This window comes from Haemaphysalis longicornis, unplaced genomic scaffold (assembly GCF_048455015.1).
Source record: "Haemaphysalis longicornis isolate Haplotype H1 unplaced genomic scaffold, Haemaphysalis longicornis Haplotype H1 scaffold_9, whole genome shotgun sequence".
Lineage (NCBI taxonomy): Eukaryota > Metazoa > Arthropoda > Arachnida > Ixodida > Ixodidae > Haemaphysalis > Haemaphysalis longicornis.
In genome coordinates, this window is record NW_027526460.1 from 77,307,877 (window position 1) to 77,328,785 (window position 20,909).

The following is a 20,909-nucleotide window of genomic DNA, read 5'->3' on the forward strand; positions in this document are numbered from 1 at the left end:
GCTGGTGTCATTGTGAATCAGAGGGGGAAGCTTTGGGCGACGTCACTGGCATTTATTCGACTGCAAGGTGGAGACCTATCTTGTATTCTCCGACAGCACGGTTTCAATGAGCAGATTTGTGAGTTCAGTCGCTTACACTGTGTCGGCTTTTGTGTATTCGCAGTGTTTTATGCTTACGGAAGAAGTAGCCTACATTCTAGCTTACTCGAACAAAGCTTGAAATCGGAGGCTATGTCTGGGCATATTTTTCTTAAGTGAGGGTTGTAATCATTTTCGTAAGCAGTGTGAACATGATGATGGGATGTAGTAGGTATCATTTTTGTAGAAATAGCTGTGAGGTCTCTGTGTCTATGTAGCGTAGCATAATCATGTTGTGTTTAATATATTACCTGCAAGTATACAAGACTTGTAAAGATCCCCGCAGTTTTGTCCTCACCTGTTCCCAACGTTACAGTTCATTTTAGTTAGCCCTTTAAAGTAGCGGGACTAAGTAAGTTTGTTGAGGTGTTGCCGTTATCAAAAACCTTGTAAACTTCGTAACAGTTTTGTGGGTGTAGCAGTTGAGGACGAAAGCAGTAAATCAGTGCACAAAGCAGTGAGGACATGTCAGCATGCCTGTTGTGTACACAGCAACGACTGTCGCAACGTTGTGAAGGCTAATAAAATTTATTGCTCTATTGTTCTCTCCATCCCACAGAAGGGTTAAGTTGTTGCCGCCTTTGGTTAAACGTGGCTCATGAAAGGCAACTTGAGCTGTACGATGCAAAAGAAAGAAGAAATGGGAAAGCTACGAACACTTTTGAGTTAGCTGGGCAGTCTCTCTACGCTAGTTCGTCAACTTGCCACCAGGTTACAGCACTGCCCAGTCTCACGACTGACCACTTTGTGGGAAACTAGTTGCGTTTAAAAGTGAGGAACGGGGAATTCCCCGCTCCAGCACGATGTGAAGGGAGGCCCCAAACAATGAAACGCATTGTGACGAGATTCTCTGTCGGAGGAAACAGACTAGACAGACACGTTTTGTTGTGCACAGCCGAGCCACCCAAAAAAGGCGTCCAGCAAATTTTCACCTCTCCAGTATCGACATTGAGGCCAGAGGGCCGTGTGGAAGGCAAAGGCTGTCCACCCTTATCAGCAAGCACTCGTGAAGATTACGGCCACGCGCTCTTCTCTGTCTCTGTCGCTATCAGCTCAAAGGGTGACTCAAACAGCCCCCGCGGGATCAGGACGGAGGCACACTTTGAGGGTTGCGCAAAGGCATTGTTATTTCCAGACGTCCACACGGTTTCGTCATGAAACGTCGAGAGCGAATTGGTGAGGTTGGCATAACAGCGCAGAGCAGCAGGTGAAGGGACGGCTGAGGAGTTTGTAAGCTTTTGTCTTGGCGATCAGGGGCCTGAATATGCCACCATGTCAGTGAAAGATATCTCTGAAAGGGAAAGAGTGGCCCCGGAAAAACAAAAAACGAACTGTGCCAAACATTCGATGATAGTGAACTACCTTTATGGGAGTCATGTCGGTACTGAAGCAAAGTGAAATGGCCCCAAATACCAATAAAACTACCGTATTTGAAGAGGGGGAAGTGAAACCAGCGGACTGGTAGGTTGGACTCACGGTGGCATTTTCCCAGGGGACCAGCTAATTTGGTTAACAGCTGTGTTTCCGCCAACAGCTTGTGCACTGTCACGTGTGCGCGCATGGTTGATTCGTTTCTCGTCGTCGTTAGTAGCGACTACAAACGCTGCTCGATTTTTGCACAGACGTCGACAGTTGCGCCTGAGGCGGCCACCGCGCCTGCACCAGCCAGCGGCAGTGTCGAAGAGCCCATGCCTGGGCCGCAGACGCCACCGGCAGAGCCAATGGACTCAACCCCCATTCCGGACATGGCTGGAGAGCATGTTCAGGTTAGCAGTGCTATACTGGGTGGGCTGAGAACCAGTCATTTCCCCACCTTGCCTCGGGACGTCAGGGTCAGAAACACAGGGTCACGGTCACTCCAATGGGATCCTGAGGCAGGAACAGCTTGCCTCTAACGCATGAATGTGCACCCCACACTAGTTGTTTACTACTTTTAGCATTTAGAGAATCTGTGCTCTCTAAACCAACTGCTTACCACTGTTAGTGTTTGGAGAACCTGGCCATTAGGATAGCTTGAATGACAGCTCATTAGAATGAAGCACTGTTGCATCCTATCAAACTTGCGGTTTTAGCACTACAGCGGGAATTTATCACTTCTGTCATTCAATTATGGATGGATTCCAAAGACAACACAACTTTGATAGAATGTAGGGAGTTACCATGGTTTTCCAAATGGTCCGTTAATGCTGGCTTGGTGCGTTATGAATGTGCACCTGTTGGTACATCTAGTTCCTCGGGTCATCTTACTTATCTTCCCGTCCTTAAACTGTTGATGAGGCCTACAATTTCTCTTTACCTTTGTTGTAACCATTCTCGACAGTACGACTTGCCTGTTGCGTGTAGGTAAAAACAAAAAGTTGATGTCCTTTTCTGTAAGGGCAGAGAGGGGAAACACATGTTAAGCTGTTATGGTTTAAGGATGGGAGCATTGTTAGGACATTTGTTAAAAGCTCTCACGTGCATGTGTAGAACTGTCTGAGGAGGAGTGCCAATCATTACCCACTCTACTCCTCACATTTCTAATGAGTTTCATCATTTCTCACTAATTAAAGGTTGTGTACATGACCATTGGTCCCCGTGGTCATTGCTAAGCCAAGCTTTTGTGCTGTTGGCAGTTGTATGCCCTTTCCCTGTTTTAAACTGTATTGCCCTTTGACTTGTGTTGTTTAGAACCAATCTGGCAGCATGCCGGGTTCTTGTGGCCTTTGCTGCTACAGTAGGTTTTCTCAAATTTAGTTGAAGACCAGAGAGCACAAGAAACTGTCTTGTGAAGATTCTTGGAGGAGCAAAAACATATATTGTGTTATAGTTAATAATGGGATGTAGGAGAGAATTCTTATGGGGGATAAAAGAGAACGAAACAGATTGGGACTTTTTAAAAGGGACCATATTGTTTAAAGCAATAAAATAGCATTCTGTTGTTTGTGAGCTTGGAGGCACTACGTAAAATCTGTGCTGCCCAACTGGAGCTTCACTTGATGAGAGTGCAAGTTGCTAGGGCTTCCTTTTTTGAGAGAAGGGTACTTTGAAGCTGTTATTTCGTTTAAATTGCTGTTCTATCGAAGGGATTTTCCATTTATTGAGACTCTACTTTATACAAATGCCGCAGCTATGTTAAAAATAAGGACAATCATGCTTTTTGGCCCTATTTATTGGTGCTCAGGGGTCCGCGGGGAGTGCATCGTTTTAACTAAAATTGATGGATGAATATCGGAGATATTTATGAAAAGAAAGTCTAGTTGTAGCTGCTCAATAACTCTGGGTGTTAGCCATTTGGCTGCAACTTGGCAGGGATTGCTCTAAACAATTAAAAATACGCTAAATGCTAAAAACCTTTTTGTTTAATAACTAACTGAAAGATCATAGCCCGCCTAGCTCCTTCGGCTTTTGTTTGGCAACAAATGGTGCTCTATTTTTGTTTAAAAATAAAGTATCAACGCTGGAATTTCTCTCTCTTGTGTTTCCCTTTAGTGTTTTTTTGCGGCAAAGAAAAACATGCCAGATACGAAAAAGACACAAGCTGTATGATACTTCCATCCATGGAGAGATGTAGCAGGCGTGTAGAGTAAGCCAACAGCCAGCCTCACGCCTTGTGGGTCGATCGTGCGAAACTGTATTTTGAAACTGCGGCAGTGTTCAATCCAGTGAATGTTTAGGGGCTGGAATTCACTTGTACATGCCTTTGCCTGCAGGTGGCGCAACCTGTCGTACCTTCAGGCCAAGTTCCAGTGACGCCTCAGGTACGCCTACTAGTCATCATTTTCATCATTCCCCAGAAGTTATCTCGGCCTGCCTGCATAGCCTTTACAGGATGAGAATGGCTACCAGCTGTCACATAACGACAGTTTGTCGAACCTTGCAGCCATGGTTGCGAGTTCCGCTACTTCCTAGCATCCTAGGACGACATAAAACATCGTGATTTAGATGTAGCTTCATCTCAGTTTGGCTTGGCTAGTGATTGCAAGCAATAGAGCTTTTTTCGAGTTGGTGTTGCTTTGTCATCACCATAGTCAAACAATGGTACCATCCTTTTGTCAGTTCTTTATGGGCATGATTGTTGGCTACATACCTTGGAATTTAGTGTTTGCTGCTGATGTGGATGTTTTCTTTGTTCCTTGTTGTGGATAGTGTGCCATCGGGAGCTTTCTTTCGAGTCCTCAAATGAACACGGAGTTCTAATTCTGTCTCTACAAAAATTATGGTAAAGCGGATTGGTGCAGGGAAAGTTGCTTGCGCAGAAGAACATTTTTGTGCGTTGACTCTTAATGGGCGACAGGGAATCGGAAGCACAGTAAGCCCTCGTCATAATGAAATGGCTTTATTCAAACTGTTTTATGGCCCCCAGTGCAATTCATTGAGAACAAATCATGTCTGCTTTAGATGAAGTATTGCTTATAACGAAGCCAGCTTCCTGTTCCAGTGACTTCATTATAGTGAGGGATTAGTGTAGTACTTCGTTGAAGCGGTGTTTTTTGTACCAAGGTTCGGTTTTGATAAGGTGGTGCAGTTTGTTGTGCCACCCTTTTTTCTTGTCTCCATTTTTGCGTGGACACGTATCGCGTTACTTACCAAAACAATGTAATTGATGTGTAATTAACTCTGTCTGACTTTGAGAGGAATGGTAAGTGCTTCCCAACTCTTAAATTGCCCACCGTTACGTAACAGTCGGAAGCGCTCCTGGGGCGCGTGGCAGCGATGAGTGCCACCTGTTTTCTCGGCTTTTGCAGTCTTTCACACGCATGTGCTTGTTGCCTACATAGCTAGTGTTTCTCTGCTTGGAGGAGCGTGAGTATCGGCGGTGTAGTGGGAAACAGAACCACCTCATTGTGCAATGGTGTCACAGCTGGGCTATTTCCAAGGACATGGCTAGCAGTTTTTGTGTGGCATACTATAAGACATGCTGTACAGTCATCCTGTAGAGATTGAAGAGAACTTGGCAACATCATGTGAGAGAACTCTATTAAAAAACAAAGGTGTGTGTCATCGTTATCTGCGTGAATTGCTCCCCAGACAACTTTGCTGGTCATGTAACAAAAGCTTGATGTGGGAAAGTTGGTGCACGATGCTTGAGGGCAACAACACTGCAAGAAAACGAGGACGATAGAAGAAAAATACGTACAACAACACAGTATTGAACTTGTGCACTGGGTACATATTTCTTCTATTGTCGCTGTTTCCTTGCGCCGTCGTTATACCGTGGTCAAACAGGAGTCTCGTATATTTATCTCAAGTTTGTTTCCCATCAGGTGACGCAACTGCCGTTGGCTCCTCCGGCACCCCTGCCGGCTCCGGTGGTTGCGCCGGTGGCAGTGCCTCCTCCCGAGGACCCCAGCAGTCCGATGGAGACGGAACCTTCCACCGCCGTCGCTGTGACATCCCAAGAGGACGCCACCGCCGCCGCGCCGCCGCCGCCGTCCAGCGGGAGCGGGGGCAGCCCCAAGCGGGTGCGCATCTTCGAGGGGGGCTTCAAGTCCAACGAGGCGTACACGTACGTGCGGGGCCGGGGCCGGGGCAAGTACGTGTGTGAGGAGTGCGGCATCCGCTGCAAGAAGCCCTCGATGCTCAAGAAGCACATCCGCACGCACACGGACCTGCGGCCCTTCTCGTGCCACCACTGCTGCTTCGCCTTCAAGACCAAGGGCAACCTCACCAAGCACATGAAGTCCAAGGCGCACCACAAGAAGTGCACCGAGCTGGGTATCCTGCCTGTGCCCACCACGGTGGACGACAGCACCCAGGTGGACCCGGACACCCTCGCACGGCAGGTATGCCGGGGGCGGGGGCAGGAGGGTTGCGTGCTCTTTGACGACCTTGTGACGGGCTGTAAGGGAGGAGGCAGGAGATGTAGTTGACAGCTAACCTTATTGTATCACCACCGCCATTGTCATTGCTGTCATCATCGTTCTAGCAAAGAGCAGCGTAGAGACTTTCTCAGTTCCATAACTCCGTGCCGTGCCCAATGGAAGCGGGGGGCGCATCGCCTTGTGGTATCGCAAAACATAACTTTTTCATATTTATTTATTTCACAATACTGCAGGCCAATACGCTGACACAAGCAAGAACAGGTACGTCAAACAGAATTGTGCAAAACAAGAGACAACAATAAAGCAGAAACATAAAAGTAATGAAAGAAGGCTACACCCCTAGACATCAAGAAAACTATTAGAATGAAAAACATTAGAGGGTAGTGAATTCCAATCTTCCACCATTGCAGGTAAGAAAACTAAATTTGAAAGCATGCATTTGATTTGGCAAAAATCAGGCTAGAGAATATTCATGACTATGACGTGTACGTCAAGTTGATAACACTGTCAGGGAGATCTATTTTTATATTACCGGACATACAGCTATAAAGAAGGGAAAGGCAGCTGAACTTTCTGTGAGTTTCTAAAGCACAAATGCCGTTTAACTGCAATAGATTGTTCGGGGAATCAAGCCTGCGATATTTGCCAAAAATAAACGTTGTGCGCAATAGTTGTATAGCTCTCAATAGCAATGTTTAAAGACATTACTGCAGACTGTATTAGGTGATACTTTGTATTTTGACTTTTTTTAATGGCAGTGTGTTTATATTGTAAAATTATTTTCACATGGCAGGATTCCAAGAAAGGATAGAGCCAATCGAGGCGGTAAAAAAACTAGGCCACACATTGCGACTTTCATGTGAAGCTTGGCTTGCTGAGGAGACATATTTAAAGGGACCCTGCAACACTTACCATCGACTACTCGGAATGTATTTTGGGGTAAAGTCTGTTGTCCCAGCAGTCTCCTCCCACAAGAATGATGCAAATCCGTTCACTATCACCGAAACTACCCGCGATGAAAAATCGCGCATAAATGTTCCCTTTCAACTCAACCGTGGACAACGAAAGCTGCGCGCTTTCTCCCGGAAAGGGGGGCGGCGCACGACGTTCTGTTCGGCGGCCTTCGATATGTCACAGGCCGGGGAGTTTCGTCCTTTTCCCCGCAACGTGGACGGGTCTATTTCCGGTCTGATGCCACAAAAAAGCAGGCATGGTGGCCTGCTCGCAAACAAGCGCTCAGGCTGGTAGGGCGTTTTTGGAGCAATAAACGTTTGTTGTCGAGTGGGCTCGTTGAAAGTGGAATATTAAGTTCGTCACTCAAACTCCGCCCGCACTCAAAACAAAAGAAACACCAAAAGCATGCGGACAGGTTCAGACATAGAAGAGGTTCATACACAGCGCCGACGACGGCTGATCGTCACAGGAAATGCCAGAATTTAGCCGCGAAGTTGACCAGCGACAGCCAATAGTACAGCCAGGACAGCCATGCCCCGATTGACGTCGCAGAGGCCATGCCAGGGGTGCATAATGAGGAGAATTGAAGAGAGCGCGGTTGGTTTTTCCGCGTCTTTCACGGCGATTTGCGCGCTTACCGCTTCACGTGCACGTGTAATATTTGGCTCGGCTGTTCCTGGAAGTATAATCTAAACGTCGCGCAGGTTTACTTGCACTGCACGAAGAGTGTTGCAGGGTCCCTTTAAAAACACTAATTTATTGTTGCAATGGCCTGTAAGTAAAAAGGCTGATCATTTCAACATCCACGCGATACAGCCAGCTCAGGCTTCACAAAACCATAAGCCTAGGTTTAGGTGCTCGCATGTCAATTTTGCACTGAAGCCCTGAAGGCAAACCTGGTTAGGATGAGTGTGTGGATAAGGGAAGCAGATGCTTTTGTTGTGCCATCGTAGACACAGTGCAGAAAACAATTATGAGGGATAATCTGCAGATTGAGACAAACAGGTTTTTCCGGTACCTTGCAGTTTGTCTGAATGGGAGGTTCTGTCCACGTTCACGTGTTGTTTACCGATGTCTTCCGGCTCGTTGCAGGAGCAGCAGCAGCGGGAGCGGCCAATCTCAGAGGAAGAGGAGGAGGAGGAAGAGGAAGAAGAAGAGGAGGAAGAAGATGACGAGGAAGAGGAGGAGGAAGAGGAAGACGACGAGGAGGAGGACGAAGGAACTCCAATTGGCCTGCTGGCCGTAGCAGCACCGCTCCACGCAGCGCCCATGGCCAGGTGCGTTTTCCAGTGAGCTGTGTACAGCTAGCCTGTGCGTGCATCAGTCCTCTCTGAACTGAGCCAATCTTGCTGATTTGAGATTTGCTGCAAGCACACAAAACTCAACAAACAGCAAACAGGCAGGCACTTGTGCTAACAGCAAATTGACCACAATTGTCAGTTGTACTTTCTTTTAGGCTCAGCCTCCTATTTTTTTTTTCTTAATTTTGTTTGTGCAGCATTGGTTCATCATGAGCAGTAAACACTCGGTGGTTGGGTTTCTTGCCAAACACATCGTGCTATCCAGTGATGTGCTGTCCAGTATTGCAAGCACTCTGCACTGTCCTTGAGCGAACAGTAATTTTTCCGAATGTTTACTTTTATGAAGTGTGCTTTCCAATGGTCTCAACATTCCTTTTCCTCTCTCTGTACTGTGCAGTTGCCCTCCTTCCCTACCGAGCATCAACTGCACCATCCCGGTGATCACACTGACCGGGCCCCCCGAAAGCGATCCAGCACTGGGCTCGGCCCCCATCGCCACCATTGTGGCGACCTGCCAGGTCTCCGAAGAACAGGAAGCCGCACGCAGCCTGCTGCACCTCTCCGCACACCTTCCGGATGCTGGGTGGCCCGTTGACCAAGCACCGGCCATGTCCTCCTCTTCGAGGTCGTCACCCATCTCCATCCCGTCCGGGCAGACATTGATGGCCGGACCTGCCACATTTGTCTCCACCGGTTCCCCGGGCAACTCTGGGGCCTCCCCTTCCGAGCTCACGCTCCCGGAGCCCGGCTCCTGGCCTCAGGGTGGCCTTCCTTGGCTTGGCAGCCCTCCCGCAGGCCACAGGCCCCGCTCTTTCTCTATGGACATGCACGAGCGGGGAGCCACTGGAATAGCCGAAGCCGAGCCGACCCGGCGCTACTCCATGTCGTCGCTTGGCCGCAACCCGGAGGACAGTCCGATGGACCTCAGCACGGCCAGGCAGCGACGTCTGGAGATCCTGCCAGGCGGCTACGTCTCCGGCCACAACGTACGATCCTACGCCCGCGAGGGCGGCCTGTTGGGCACATGCCTCGAACTTGGAGGCATCGCTCCGCCCAGTCCGCACGGAGCCGTGGTGCTGGCAGCATCAGCTGTTGGGGAATCCGGAAGTGGCGGAGGTGGGAGCATGGCAAGCGGCGGCGGTAATGGCGGAGAGGAGGGCCGCTGCGGCATCTGCCACAAGAGCTTCGCGCGGGCCAGCCAGCTGCGGATGCACGTCAACATCCACTACTTCGAGCGGCCGTTCCGGTGCGAGGCATGCGCCGTGTCCTTCCGGACGCGGGGCCACCTGCAGAAGCACCGGCGCTCGGTGGGCCACTACAACCGGCTGAACATGAACCTGGCGTTCGGCGCCCCGTCGGCCGACAACCCGCGGCCATTCAAGTGCGCTGACTGCCAGATCGCCTTCCGGATCCACGGCCACCTGGCGAAGCACCTCCGCTCCAAGATGCACATCCTCAAGCTCGAGTGCCTGGGCAAGCTGCCCTTCGGCATGTATGCCGAGATGGAGCGCTCGGGCGTCAACCTCAACGAGATCGACACCTCTGACTGCGACAACTCGCTCGAGAGCCTGCAGGTGAGGAGCAGTGGCCCTGTCTCACTTGGATTTTCTTATTTCACCTAGTGGTGTCCGTCATTGCCACACATTAGTTCTCCAACAACATTCCGTTCCCATGTGAGTACAGTTCTAAACCCGATTATGCATCCTCCGGTTTTACAATGACCCGCTTCTTATGACAGGTCACCGCAGTTCTGTTGAACTCCCCCTAGAAACGATGCATCAAAAGCCCCGATCATACAACACTCAAGTGTACGTGGTCTGCTTTATACGACTGGAGCTGGCGGGGATAAACCGACATTTTTCCCACCTTTTACGCCGCTTTGCTGCCTCATCGTGATTTTATTTCTTAACCCCCATTTGACTCTGGCTGATGTGCAAAGGTAAACAGTCGACAGGTAGGTGCAACCACTAGCGGAACAGACTCAAGCAAGTAGGTGGGTACTGCCGGGCGGGAGCCTAACTTCGCCGGCCCCACCGCCACGCGGCGGCAGCATGCCAACACGCGAACCGTGAATAGCCAAAGTTCAGGTGTCCGGTGAACTGCCAATTCGAAGCTCCTATCGATCCGACGAATGTGAAAGCACAGACGCATTCCCAGAGCAGTTGTCGCTTCGTTCCTTTCGTTCCCGCATTTTCTTCAATGGCTGCCTCGTACTATCTTTCGTTTCGCTTGTGGCATTGGCAGTTGCACACTTTTTTCTTTCTTCCCTCTCGGTTTGCTTGGCTGCGTCGACTTTCCCAGCATGTCTCGCATGCGCGAGGCGCAGGGCTGGCGGGCTAGAGCACACGCCACCGGGGGGAGGGGGGCCCCTAAATAGGTGTTTTCTTTTAAGAAACTTGGGGATTTCAGTTAGGGGTTCGCAAATTACGCGAGAATGCGCTAAATATAGTAGTTTAGATGAGTTTACAGACCACCTGTCGCGTGAGACCGTCACCTAGGGCAGCATTTACCCATACCCTGATCATACGATGCTTTTGCGCGGTCCTTTGAAAGTCGTATTACAGTCAAATCCTGCGATAACGAAACCCCATGAATACAAAATTCATGTGGCAACGAAATATTTTCGGATCCCCAGGGAACGTTCATAGAAGCCCGTGTATTTCGCATCTCGCGGCAATGAAACGGTTTTGGAAAGCGACCCAGCATCAACAAAACTCTCTGCAAGTTTGGTCAGCATTGTATCTACCCATTTGAGGCTAACAGTGTCCAAAAATTGCTCAAATGCTCAAATTGCTCAAACTGCCACAGCACGCTTGCATCGCCATCGCCATACGTATTTGTTTACAAAAAAGACCGTGCAATAGGCAGCCATGGACGCCAGCTGTTACCACAGGACTTTGAGGAGAAGGTTCTGCGGTTGCACTGATTCATCATTGGATTGTGCTAAATGGGGAACGTCATCATGTCCTAGAACGTCATCCTGTCCCTAAATTTGTGAAAACAAGTGCGCAAATTACACAAATATCATATTTTATGGTGTATAAGTGGCAATTTTTTTCTGAAATTTTCATTGGTGCGTCTTATCCACTGGTGGAACTTATGTATGGAATAAATTTGGTGTGTGGCAGCCGTGCGTGGTCCGCGCTCAAAAAGGTGCCTGTGTGCTGCGTGATGTCAGCGCTCATTAAGAGACACAGCTCTATAGGGAGTCGGAGGAAGAAGGCTTCGATGGTTTTGCTTAAACGCCATCTGTAAGTGTACGTACATGCCATCTGTGTGCATCAATAAACCATTTTTGAGAAGTCAGCTCTGTCTAGACTTAAACGGTAGATGCACGTGTCTAGCACTGCTTACTCGGGGGGGATGCCTTCAGAGGCGGCGGCTGCTGCAACCATGTACTTTCGCCGTACTTTCTAACGAATTGATCCTCTATGAATTTACCTGATTAACAAGTGCATTTTGTACAACAGTGTAACTTCTATACGTTTTTTTTCTTTTTCGGAACAACTGTCGTTTTGAGGGGGGTGCGACTTATACAAAAGTGCCACTTATAGGCGGGAAAATACGGTAGATGGCAACTGTGGTGATTGGCTCCTCTCAAATGCCATGTGCTTTTCCCCCATCTTTGGAGCTTGCATCACTTATGCCTGTATCGTAAAAAGCGTGTTCGCACCAGGCCAAGGGTCTGCTGATTCTGGCCTGTGCCCACTGCCCACAAGCAGTCGGTGCTTATGGCAACAGCATGCCAACGAGAACTCGCTAACACGTCAGTGTCAGTCTGCGCGCGTTCTGCGAACTTGCTCGTGGAGCAATGAACGTTACAAGGCAAAAATGATGAACTCAGTATAGAAAACATCAACAGAAAACGAAGTAATCAACTTGCACACACACAAAAAAAAGGGTGTACTTTCGGGGATTTCAACTTGCAACTTGCAAAATAACATACCTAGTGCTCCAGACCACTTGGCCACGAGCCCGCACTACCGGCGTTGGAAATAAAAAGTATATAATGTATAACCAGTTTGCATTTTTTTTAGTTTTAGCATTTCAAGCAGCTTAGATGACTATTTGCTGTATAACGCTCGTACAGTAAGCATCCCCCAAATTTCCACAATATCTCATGCCTAGAAATTGCATTTCTTAGACGGGAAAGTGTTTGCAGATGTGTGGTCGTGCTGCTGACCGCTGTGCTTGTCCACCTAGCACAAAAAAGTGCTTCCTGCACCCTAGTTTTACGCTGTACGGTAAAAGTTTCAGTTGATTGTATTACCTTAGTACCTATATTATCTTCGCTGACTCTTCTCCCGCCTTCAGTTGGCCTTAGATAGCATACCAGTCAGCAACACGTCGCATGTGCGCTTGTGCAGTGCTTGTGTGGAGCGACTTGGACTTGGAGATTGATACAGAGTGCAAACTGAAAAACTAAAGAAAGGCACATTCTTCCATTCACAACCAGATCGTGGCTTAGTTTCAACTTAGCGAACGAATTGCGACGACCCGTCGGCAGCCAGTAAACTAAATGCTGGGCCGACTGACTCTGTCGGACGGTCGGCAAGCCATTTTTTTGTGACGTCATACAAAGCGCCACCAAAAATGGGCAAGGATGCAGAGAGGAGGACAGCATTAACGAATCGATTTTTCTGGTGAATAAAGTCTCGTAAACGCAGCGAGAGCAGTCAAAACATGACCTACAAACTCCAGACTACAATTTGCGCTCGTAATCTCGCATTGTTTACAAATCACTTCAGTGTCCCTTTAAAGCATTACAACCCACAATGGTGTCCACTATAAGCCACATAGGCTGAACAGCCAGCTCATTTTAACGGATGATTGTGGCACTGTTCAAAGGTGACCGCAAGACGGCGCTAGGTATAACAGAAAGTGCCCGTCCTGCATTGACTTAGAAACGGATTGTCGCCGTACACAAGACGAAGGAAGTGAGTCTAAACATTCCGTACATGCACGCAGGTGATGGCCCAGAAGTTGTACCAGGGTGGAGAGCCCATGGTGTCGCCCATGGGCGGCGGCAGTGGTGGCGAGGTCAGCCCGCTACCCAGTGCAGACTGCACCAGCCCGTTGATGGCAGGTGGGGCCAGCAGTCCACTGCGGGGCGTCACCAGCCCCCTCGGGGGCGGGTCCAGCCCGCTGATGGGCGGAGTCAGCCCACCCCCGATAGCCGAGGGCCCGCCCCCGCCCAGCTGGGAAGGCGGAGCTCTGCGGCCCTGCCCGCTGTGCGGCCGCCTGCTCAAGAGCGCCAAATCGCTGCAAGTTCACCTGCACTGCGACCACCCAGCAGGGGCGGGGCTTCAAGGGGATGAGGAGGGTGGGGCTTGCGAGGCCCCGCCTCCCAGTGCCCTCATCACACCGTGGTCCTGCTCCATCTGCCCCAAGGTGTTCCCAACACAGGGCCTGCTCCAACAGGTTGGTGTCCACAAAATTTGATTTGTGGTGGCACACGGTGGAGCTACGTTGCTGTTATGCACCTGTTGGGACATAACAGCATAGTACGACAGCATTATGTTTCCGTGAAGAAGGCTGGCGCATATGATGTTGCAATTAAACTTGATTGTGAGGCATCATTTCCGAATGTAGCCTTTAAGGAGGTTCAGTGTTGGATAATATTGTGCATAAATGTACAAAGTTGGGACCTGAAGTGTCTGAGCTGGGTGAAGTGTCTGAGCTGGGCCACAGAAGTGTTGTTAGGAGCCTGCGCATACGCTCTGCGAAAGTCAGTTGTTGCGAAAGCCAGTCAGAGCTAGGCAGGAGCTAGCCTCACTTTTGCGCCAGCATTATGTGGTCATGTGCTTACCAAAAGGAGTTAGTTACTCCTTCATTGACTTGTTCAAATGAAGAGGTTGTCCATCCACCTTTATAACTCCTAGCACTGCTGTAGGCAGAAGATAGAGGAACGCGTAATGCGTAGTTAAGTTTCACTGCATGACTCAGCGTGACTCCGCGTTGACGCTCATGTTGTGCCCTTTTTTCCTCTCGCAGCACTTCGTGTCGCACACCCAGCCGAGGCCGTACGTGTGCGACCAGTGCGACGCCGGCTTCACGTCCGCCGTCCTCTTGGCCAATCACGTCGCAAGCAGCCACCCCGGCATGGAGAACGGCCTGCAGTCACAAGTGCCCCTTGTTCGAAGTCCTGTCCTGTCCACCGTGTGACTACCACATGTGAACGTCACCTTCATTCCACCAGTGACAGCTGCTCAACGTTCCGCAAGGGATCTTTGAGCCACGGGTGGAGATGGAAGAAAAGGGTGGATGGTGCAATCCAGCTGTGATGCTGTTCCTAAAGCCTCAGCGCAAGATAATGCCACATGGCAGCAGGCGGCGTGAGCAAGTCGTGGCTCTTGTGGCGATGCCTTCATTCAAGCTTGAGCTGTGGCAGGCGACTCGAAACGATGGTGACCGGTGGCAGCTTCCAACCATGCTGACCTGTTTTCTCAACGCAGCTGCCTTCTTAGGAGCCCCCTTTTTTTTTTATGATGCTGCGTCGTTGCTTGGAGCTCATTAGCGACATTTCACGGAGGTGACTTGTGGCTGTCGTGCATTAGGGTTGCGTCCTGAAGTCGGCACCAAACCAGAGTCGTGCAGGTCATTCGTGCATCATTTCGGATGACGTGTGACAGCTGTAGCGGGACACAGCGAGTCACCGGCCATCACCCACGGAATCCAGACTCGTTGCACGTGCCTCATCAGCGGGCAGTTTGCCTCCGAAAGCAAGTGCCTGTTTGGAGGGAAGAAAACTCCCTTCCCGAAGCGTGACACCCGTGTGTTCCAACTTGTCATCGCACTCCTCTGTTTGGGATGCCAGTGAATCCCAGTGAAGGGTTAATCACGTTCATCTGAACCTGGTGAGGAAACAAAAATACACCCGCATACTATCTCGTGGCTGCTGGGCCACCACCCTCCTGAGGAGTAATTTTTGGTCAGCGAGTGTGTTTTGACATGGGTGTTTGACTTTTCCTTTTCCCTCCCTACTCTTCCCTTTTGCAACGACACGTTCCTCATCCCTGTTCAAACCTGCCGGAACGCGTTGTTTTATGATAAGTGCTCTCGTACTCTCATTGTGTGTTGCATCAACACGAACTTGCCGCACGGCACGTGGCAGACGGTGCTTTTTGCGCGAGTGTGCCGGTGTAAAAGTTTTCTGCCTCGTTTAAAAACCAGGCTGAGCCACCCGGTATGGCGTTCGTCACCTTGTACATTATTTGGTGGTGCTGCGAACGTACACACGATGTTGTGTCCGGTACTACAGTTCACACTAGTCCTCCCCGCTTGTTGTGGTGTTGTTGCACCACATCTCGGTCAAGTTTTTTTTTTTTTTTTTTTTACGTTGAGGGCTATGAAATGCACAGTCCACGCACAGCGTTGTGTTATGTGCTTTTGGGTGGTTTCTCTTTTTAATTTTTTTGCATCAGTGATGTTGCTTCGACGCACTTCAGCACGCTTCGCCTCCTTTTCTGGGTCTCTTTCTGTGGACCACTTCCAGCCCGGTTTTGCTACTGTTATTGATTTCCACCCGCTCACTTTTTCGAATTCACATCGTTTTCTTTTGATTGTCATGGTGCTGCACTGCTTTGCCTGCCTATATCTGTGGGTGGTGTTTGTTAATCTAAAGGGATTTGCATTGGCTTGCGTGCAATGGGCGTAGTCATGCTGAGATGTTGGGGAATGGGAAGAAATGCTAGCTGGGAGGGAATTTGATGCACTTTTTCTCTGGATGGAGCAATCGGTTCAAGAACAGCTTAGGAATAGGTGTTTTAGCACTCTACGTTTACACAGCAACAATAGCGTGGATATTTGGGGACTTGAGAGGTGGAATTACACCACCACCCTCTGTCAATTTGCGAGAGAAGATTGCCATGCAAGTGGCCTTAGGTTGGCTGCAGAAACAAAGTTCCTGTGACAATCTACGCTCCGTTATTAGTGCAAATAACGTTTCCACTGCCGTTGCACTTCAGACACAGTCAATTGGGGCCATTCTAGTGTAATACAAGCATCGTTCTTCACTGCGCACTAATGTCAAATATTTTTGCTGAATTTTTCCTTTGCTTTCGCCGTCTTTAAGTATCCACGACAGTCTTCTTTACATTTGCAAGTAATTGTGTGTGTTTATTGCCCCACTTACCCTTGGTGCGAACGCCTACATCTCGTGTTTCGCCGAATAAGTCAGAAGCGCAATTTTAATTGACAAGCGACCCACACAAAGGGAAAAGGAGCGGGTCCGTGGGGCACCCTCGATTCTTCTGTGTGATAAATTGCGGCAATACATAGAATGAACACTAGTGTGTAATATAAAATTTGCATATCTTTCTGCTCGTGGCAAAGGCCCACTGATTTTTAATGGCCCTACTGCCGTTCATTGAAATTTTACGCAGCTGTTGAGAGGAGCCCGGACGCGTAGGGCATCAGCAAAGATGGGGCGTTGGGCTGCTGCTTTTACTGCCATTGATTCATTTACGATCAACATTGCTTGCAAAACTTGATTTAACCAGAGTTTCCACATTTCATGTGGCTCGACAGTTGCTACAAATTGTGCCCCGTACCATTCGCACTTCGTGTACCACACAGGCGACATTTCAGCAAAGGCTTGTCTAACACATTTACTCGTTCCAGTGTAATGTCTCTTTGCCTTCCTAAGCCGCACTACTTTTGGCCTTGTCTCTTCAGCACCGAAACCCCCTCCCACTTTTGTGCAGACTTGCTTGCCAAGCTTGCGTGCTTGTTGGAAAGGAGAATCAGCTGGGTATTTGCAGTGCAATCCCGTGTCCGGTTGTGTGAGAATGGTTGAGACGTGCTTGGGAGTGGGATTTAACAAGACGTTGGCATTGTATTGTTCCCTGGTGGTTATTGTGTGTTGTTGGTCCATCTCTCGGTGAGCATTGTTCTGGGAGTGAAAGGAAAGGCATTGCTTCGTTGACTGCCATGTGAAGTGCGTATAGCAACACTGCCCAAGTAAACACGCGTGGTGCATCGCCAAGGATTGCCGCAGTACGGGTAGCTAGATGGGCGCGTGTTGTTAGAAGCGGGAAGTGGCTCAGTGTTTCTGCAAGGTGACGTATCCTAAGGTGTTGCATATAGTGGGGAAAGTTACTGTCGAAACGTTCACAACTTCGGGAATCCATTGTTGGTTCCCAGTCACTCGTTGTTTGTGGTTCATGGTGAGAAGAGTCTTGTGTGGTCGTACGGTTGTTCGTTACAAGTGAGGAAGTTATCAAAATTGTTAACGATGCATACTGCTGTTTCGTCAGCGACTTTTTCCCTCTTTCTTTCTTTTGTACACACGCCGGTAAATTCGAAGACTCAATTTCTTCCCTATTGATGTTCAAACTTCACTTCGATGTTGCTTTTCTTTTTTTTCGCGTGCTTGCATTTAGCTCAAAAATGCGTTGGCTGTGCAAGTGGTGGGGGCATCATTTATGGCAGGGCGGGTGATGTACAGTCTGTAAAAAAAGCCCTGATGTTTGATGTAATCAGCCCTCTTATGTGCCATATAGTGTGAAGTACAAGAACAGGAGATGAGATAAATTTGTAGATAACAGTGTAAACGCCCTCCTGTGGCTGTGAACTGTGCAATCAATGTTGTGGCTAAGCGTTCGAAGCTACTACAAGTACGGTTTCCTCATTTGGTGGCTTCACAAGCTATGTTGCGCGAGTAAAGTGACACGTTTATGCTCTGCGAGTTGTTGTTTTCGTCAGTTGATGGGGCCGACTGCAGAGTTGTCAGGAAGCATCAGTTGCTTTGACTCATCTGTTGCTGAAAAAAGGAAAAAAGAATTCAGCCAGCAGGTGGCAAAATGTCGAATTTTCGTGATCGTTTCAAATCGTGATCGTGATCGTGATTTTTCACCGTCGGCTTCAAGCGCATAGACGCGCACGTTTCACTTACGGATCAAAGGTCATTTTGTGACTGGTGAAATGCCGTTGTCTGTACTGGGGAAGTCGTGTTCAACTGTTGTAGTGTTTACTCTTGTTTTGTTACGAAAAAAGATAATTCCCGTCTCGTCTTCCGAGAAAAATCTACAAAAATAAGAAGTAACATTTTTGTCACGTCACGGTAATCGTGGCGGTGCCCCTACTAATGGCAAAGTCACGCTTCAGTTCGCAACGCTTGAGAACAAGACTCTTTCAAGACGCTTTAGTTATTATTAACAGGCTCCGGTGTGAGGTTACCATTGGCCATTGGACGTCTTATGCGTGCCAACGTATGCCTTTCTGTATACTATCTGTATATGCGAACACGTATATACGGATATGTATATACTCGTACATATACGCTATATACATGTATTCTATACAGCCTATATGCATATAGGTGTGGCCGTGCTTACACCTCAACTCCTACATGGAATCAAATTGAGTGCACTCTCTGCTATTGTGATCGCTTGATGAAGGAAATGAATGTTGTTGTGGGGTCTTTTTGGAGTCGTTGTCCTGGACAGGGTATGAATGAGGGATCCCATATTCAGGTTTTGTGTGGCATCTGCGCTTTGGTGTGGTGAGCGTTTGCTTGGGCTTGGGGCAATAGATGCATACTGCTCGTCAGTACCTAACTGACTGCTTTCGCGCGCTCCGTTAATTTAAGTAAGCTTAATAAACGCCGTCAATGTTACGTGTGCCCCAAAAAGCCATTGGTGAGTTGTGTGTAGTGGCAATTGAAAGTGGCTAGCCAGTGCTGCCTCTTACCTCTGAGAATAAGGGCCATGTTCATTTTGCCATGGCTGTACAAATGCTGCGTGATAAAAGTCAGCGCTGCATTATTTGAAAATATTTGATATTCGGGCATCTGTCGTGACATGCTCAAAATTCCTCCGGGCGAGTTCGGCACGCCGAAATCGTACAACTTGATGCTGTAACTCAAGTCTGTCTCTGCTGCCACATTAGTTCGAATTCAACAGGCATCTGAACTTTCAAAACTCGCTGCGTACATTGGAACATCAGCAACAATGATATTTCTTTAGCTACCTTCTTCTTGTATTGTGTACAGCAGCGCAAAGTGCTACACAACCTTGGGAGGTCGCGAGAAAGTAGCAGCATTTGTGAGCCGCAGTTTATGTGCAGATATGTCGCTTGAACGAAACTGCTGACGATGTGGCCAACATTGGGAACTGAAACAAAGAAGAAAACAAAGGCTATACTGTGCAAACGCTGCTGCAAGTGCTCCGTCAGCTCTTATAGTGTCTGTGCATGACCGGGATCCCCCCTTTCCGCCTTTTTTTACTGTTGCGCGGTTTCGGCGAAGTTGGTTTTATGTGCTACCACTGTTATCGTTCATCCACACTTCACCGACAAACTCTGTAATAAGAGCGAGTCTCTTTTTTTTTCTTTATTGTTTCTCATGAGCCATGACGTCGTTTTTAACTGCTGTTATTTGTTGGTTATTGTTATTTACCTTCAGACACACACACACACGCAAGTGCATTTGCTTTCACACCCCGCACAAAGCACATAGGTGCACGGTGAATACATTTTTTCCACACTGCATATAATCGCGCCCTCGCTGTAAGCGGAACACGCCGCAAGTTGACGGGCGTTTGCGACTCGCGCATTTCTTGTATTGAAACCGGTGATGACGTCGAGGTCCTTTTGACTTCGAGTCTTGTTTATTTTTATCTTACGAAGCGGATGTTGCTGTCAACAGCCAATGCAGAACGGTTATTGTTTTGTTGTGTGTGTGCACGTGTGTTGGATTCCACTTGTATGTGGGATTCCATTGAAATGGGACTCTGCTGAAACAAGGTGTGTGTGATGTGTTTTCTTGTACCTTTCTCATTCATGTGAGCAAATTTTTTTCATGAGTGTACCTCCCATGATGTACAGAGAAGAATAAAAAATGTAAAGAGCTCCTGCACTCGTTCTCACACCCCAACCCTTGCGCCAAACTTGTGCTCACGTCTTTTGCTACGGGCTTGTACATAAGGGTCATGTCATCAATCTTGTTTGTTTGTTTGTTTCTTCCCCTCGCATCTGTCTATCGCTGTTTTTGTTGGCCCGCGAGACATGTTCAGCAAGGATTTGTACCATGCATCTGTTGATTGGTTGGTCTCGGGTGTGTGTTTGTGCGTGTGCCGGAAGCTGGCCTCTTTTTTTTTTTCGTTTTTTGGCTGTAATGTTATATAGGCTGTTAGAGTACTAGGACCACCAATAAAGACCTGTTTCTGCCTTTGGAAGCTTTGCATTGTCTTTTTCCAGTCACCATTGTTTCAACTCTAATGCGAAAGCATTAAATGGCGCTCTAGCAGGAAAGCCAGCCTACGGGAATTTGTAGCAACAAAACGGCTCCTAAAGTGGCCAACAGCACAGAGTAGAAATGCAAACAAAAGAAAACTGAGTCGTAAAGAAAACTAGGTAAGTATGGGTTTTGATGGAAATTGAATCTAGACCTCTGAAATGCGAGTCAGGCATGCGTTTCACCTCACCAGTTCAACTCAATGACTGTGACTAAAAGTAGACGTAGTGAGTCAGTTGTGGACTTACAAAAATATCAACAACCTGTACCCACAGCTAGATGTACAATGCAGGTACATTGGGCCATCGGACAAAATACGTCTCTTTTATTTGAAAGATTTCGTGTTTTACAGTGCCGCAGTGCTTGTCCGGCAGCAAACGATGCTTTATTCACAGAGAAATTAATAAATATAGGTTAAATTTTGACCCCCTCCCCAAATCGTATATTTCGCAATGTCTGCGACGACGTAACCAGGAC

General features: G+C 48.4%; 1 protein-coding gene across 3 annotated transcripts in view; it reads left to right on the plus strand.

The window, feature by feature from the left end:
• The window catches only part of Shn (zinc finger protein schnurri), a 102,117-nt gene extending 81,744 nt beyond the window's left edge, over positions 1-20,373 (plus strand). For all 3 annotated transcript variants that reach the window (XM_077682742.1, XM_077682741.1, XM_077682743.1), the window contains exons 4-10: positions 1,761-1,904; positions 3,831-3,878; positions 5,385-5,903; positions 7,989-8,173; positions 8,595-9,771; positions 13,166-13,618; positions 14,192-20,373. In XM_077682742.1, coding sequence (XP_077538868.1) covers positions 1,761-1,904; positions 3,831-3,878; positions 5,385-5,903; positions 7,989-8,173; positions 8,595-9,771; positions 13,166-13,618; positions 14,192-14,362 — 2,697 coding nt within the window. In that variant the 3' untranslated portion in view covers positions 14,363-20,373. The remainder of the gene's footprint in view (positions 1-1,760; positions 1,905-3,830; positions 3,879-5,384; positions 5,904-7,988; positions 8,174-8,594; positions 9,772-13,165; positions 13,619-14,191) is intronic.
• The last annotated feature ends 536 nt before the right edge of the window (positions 20,374-20,909 follow it).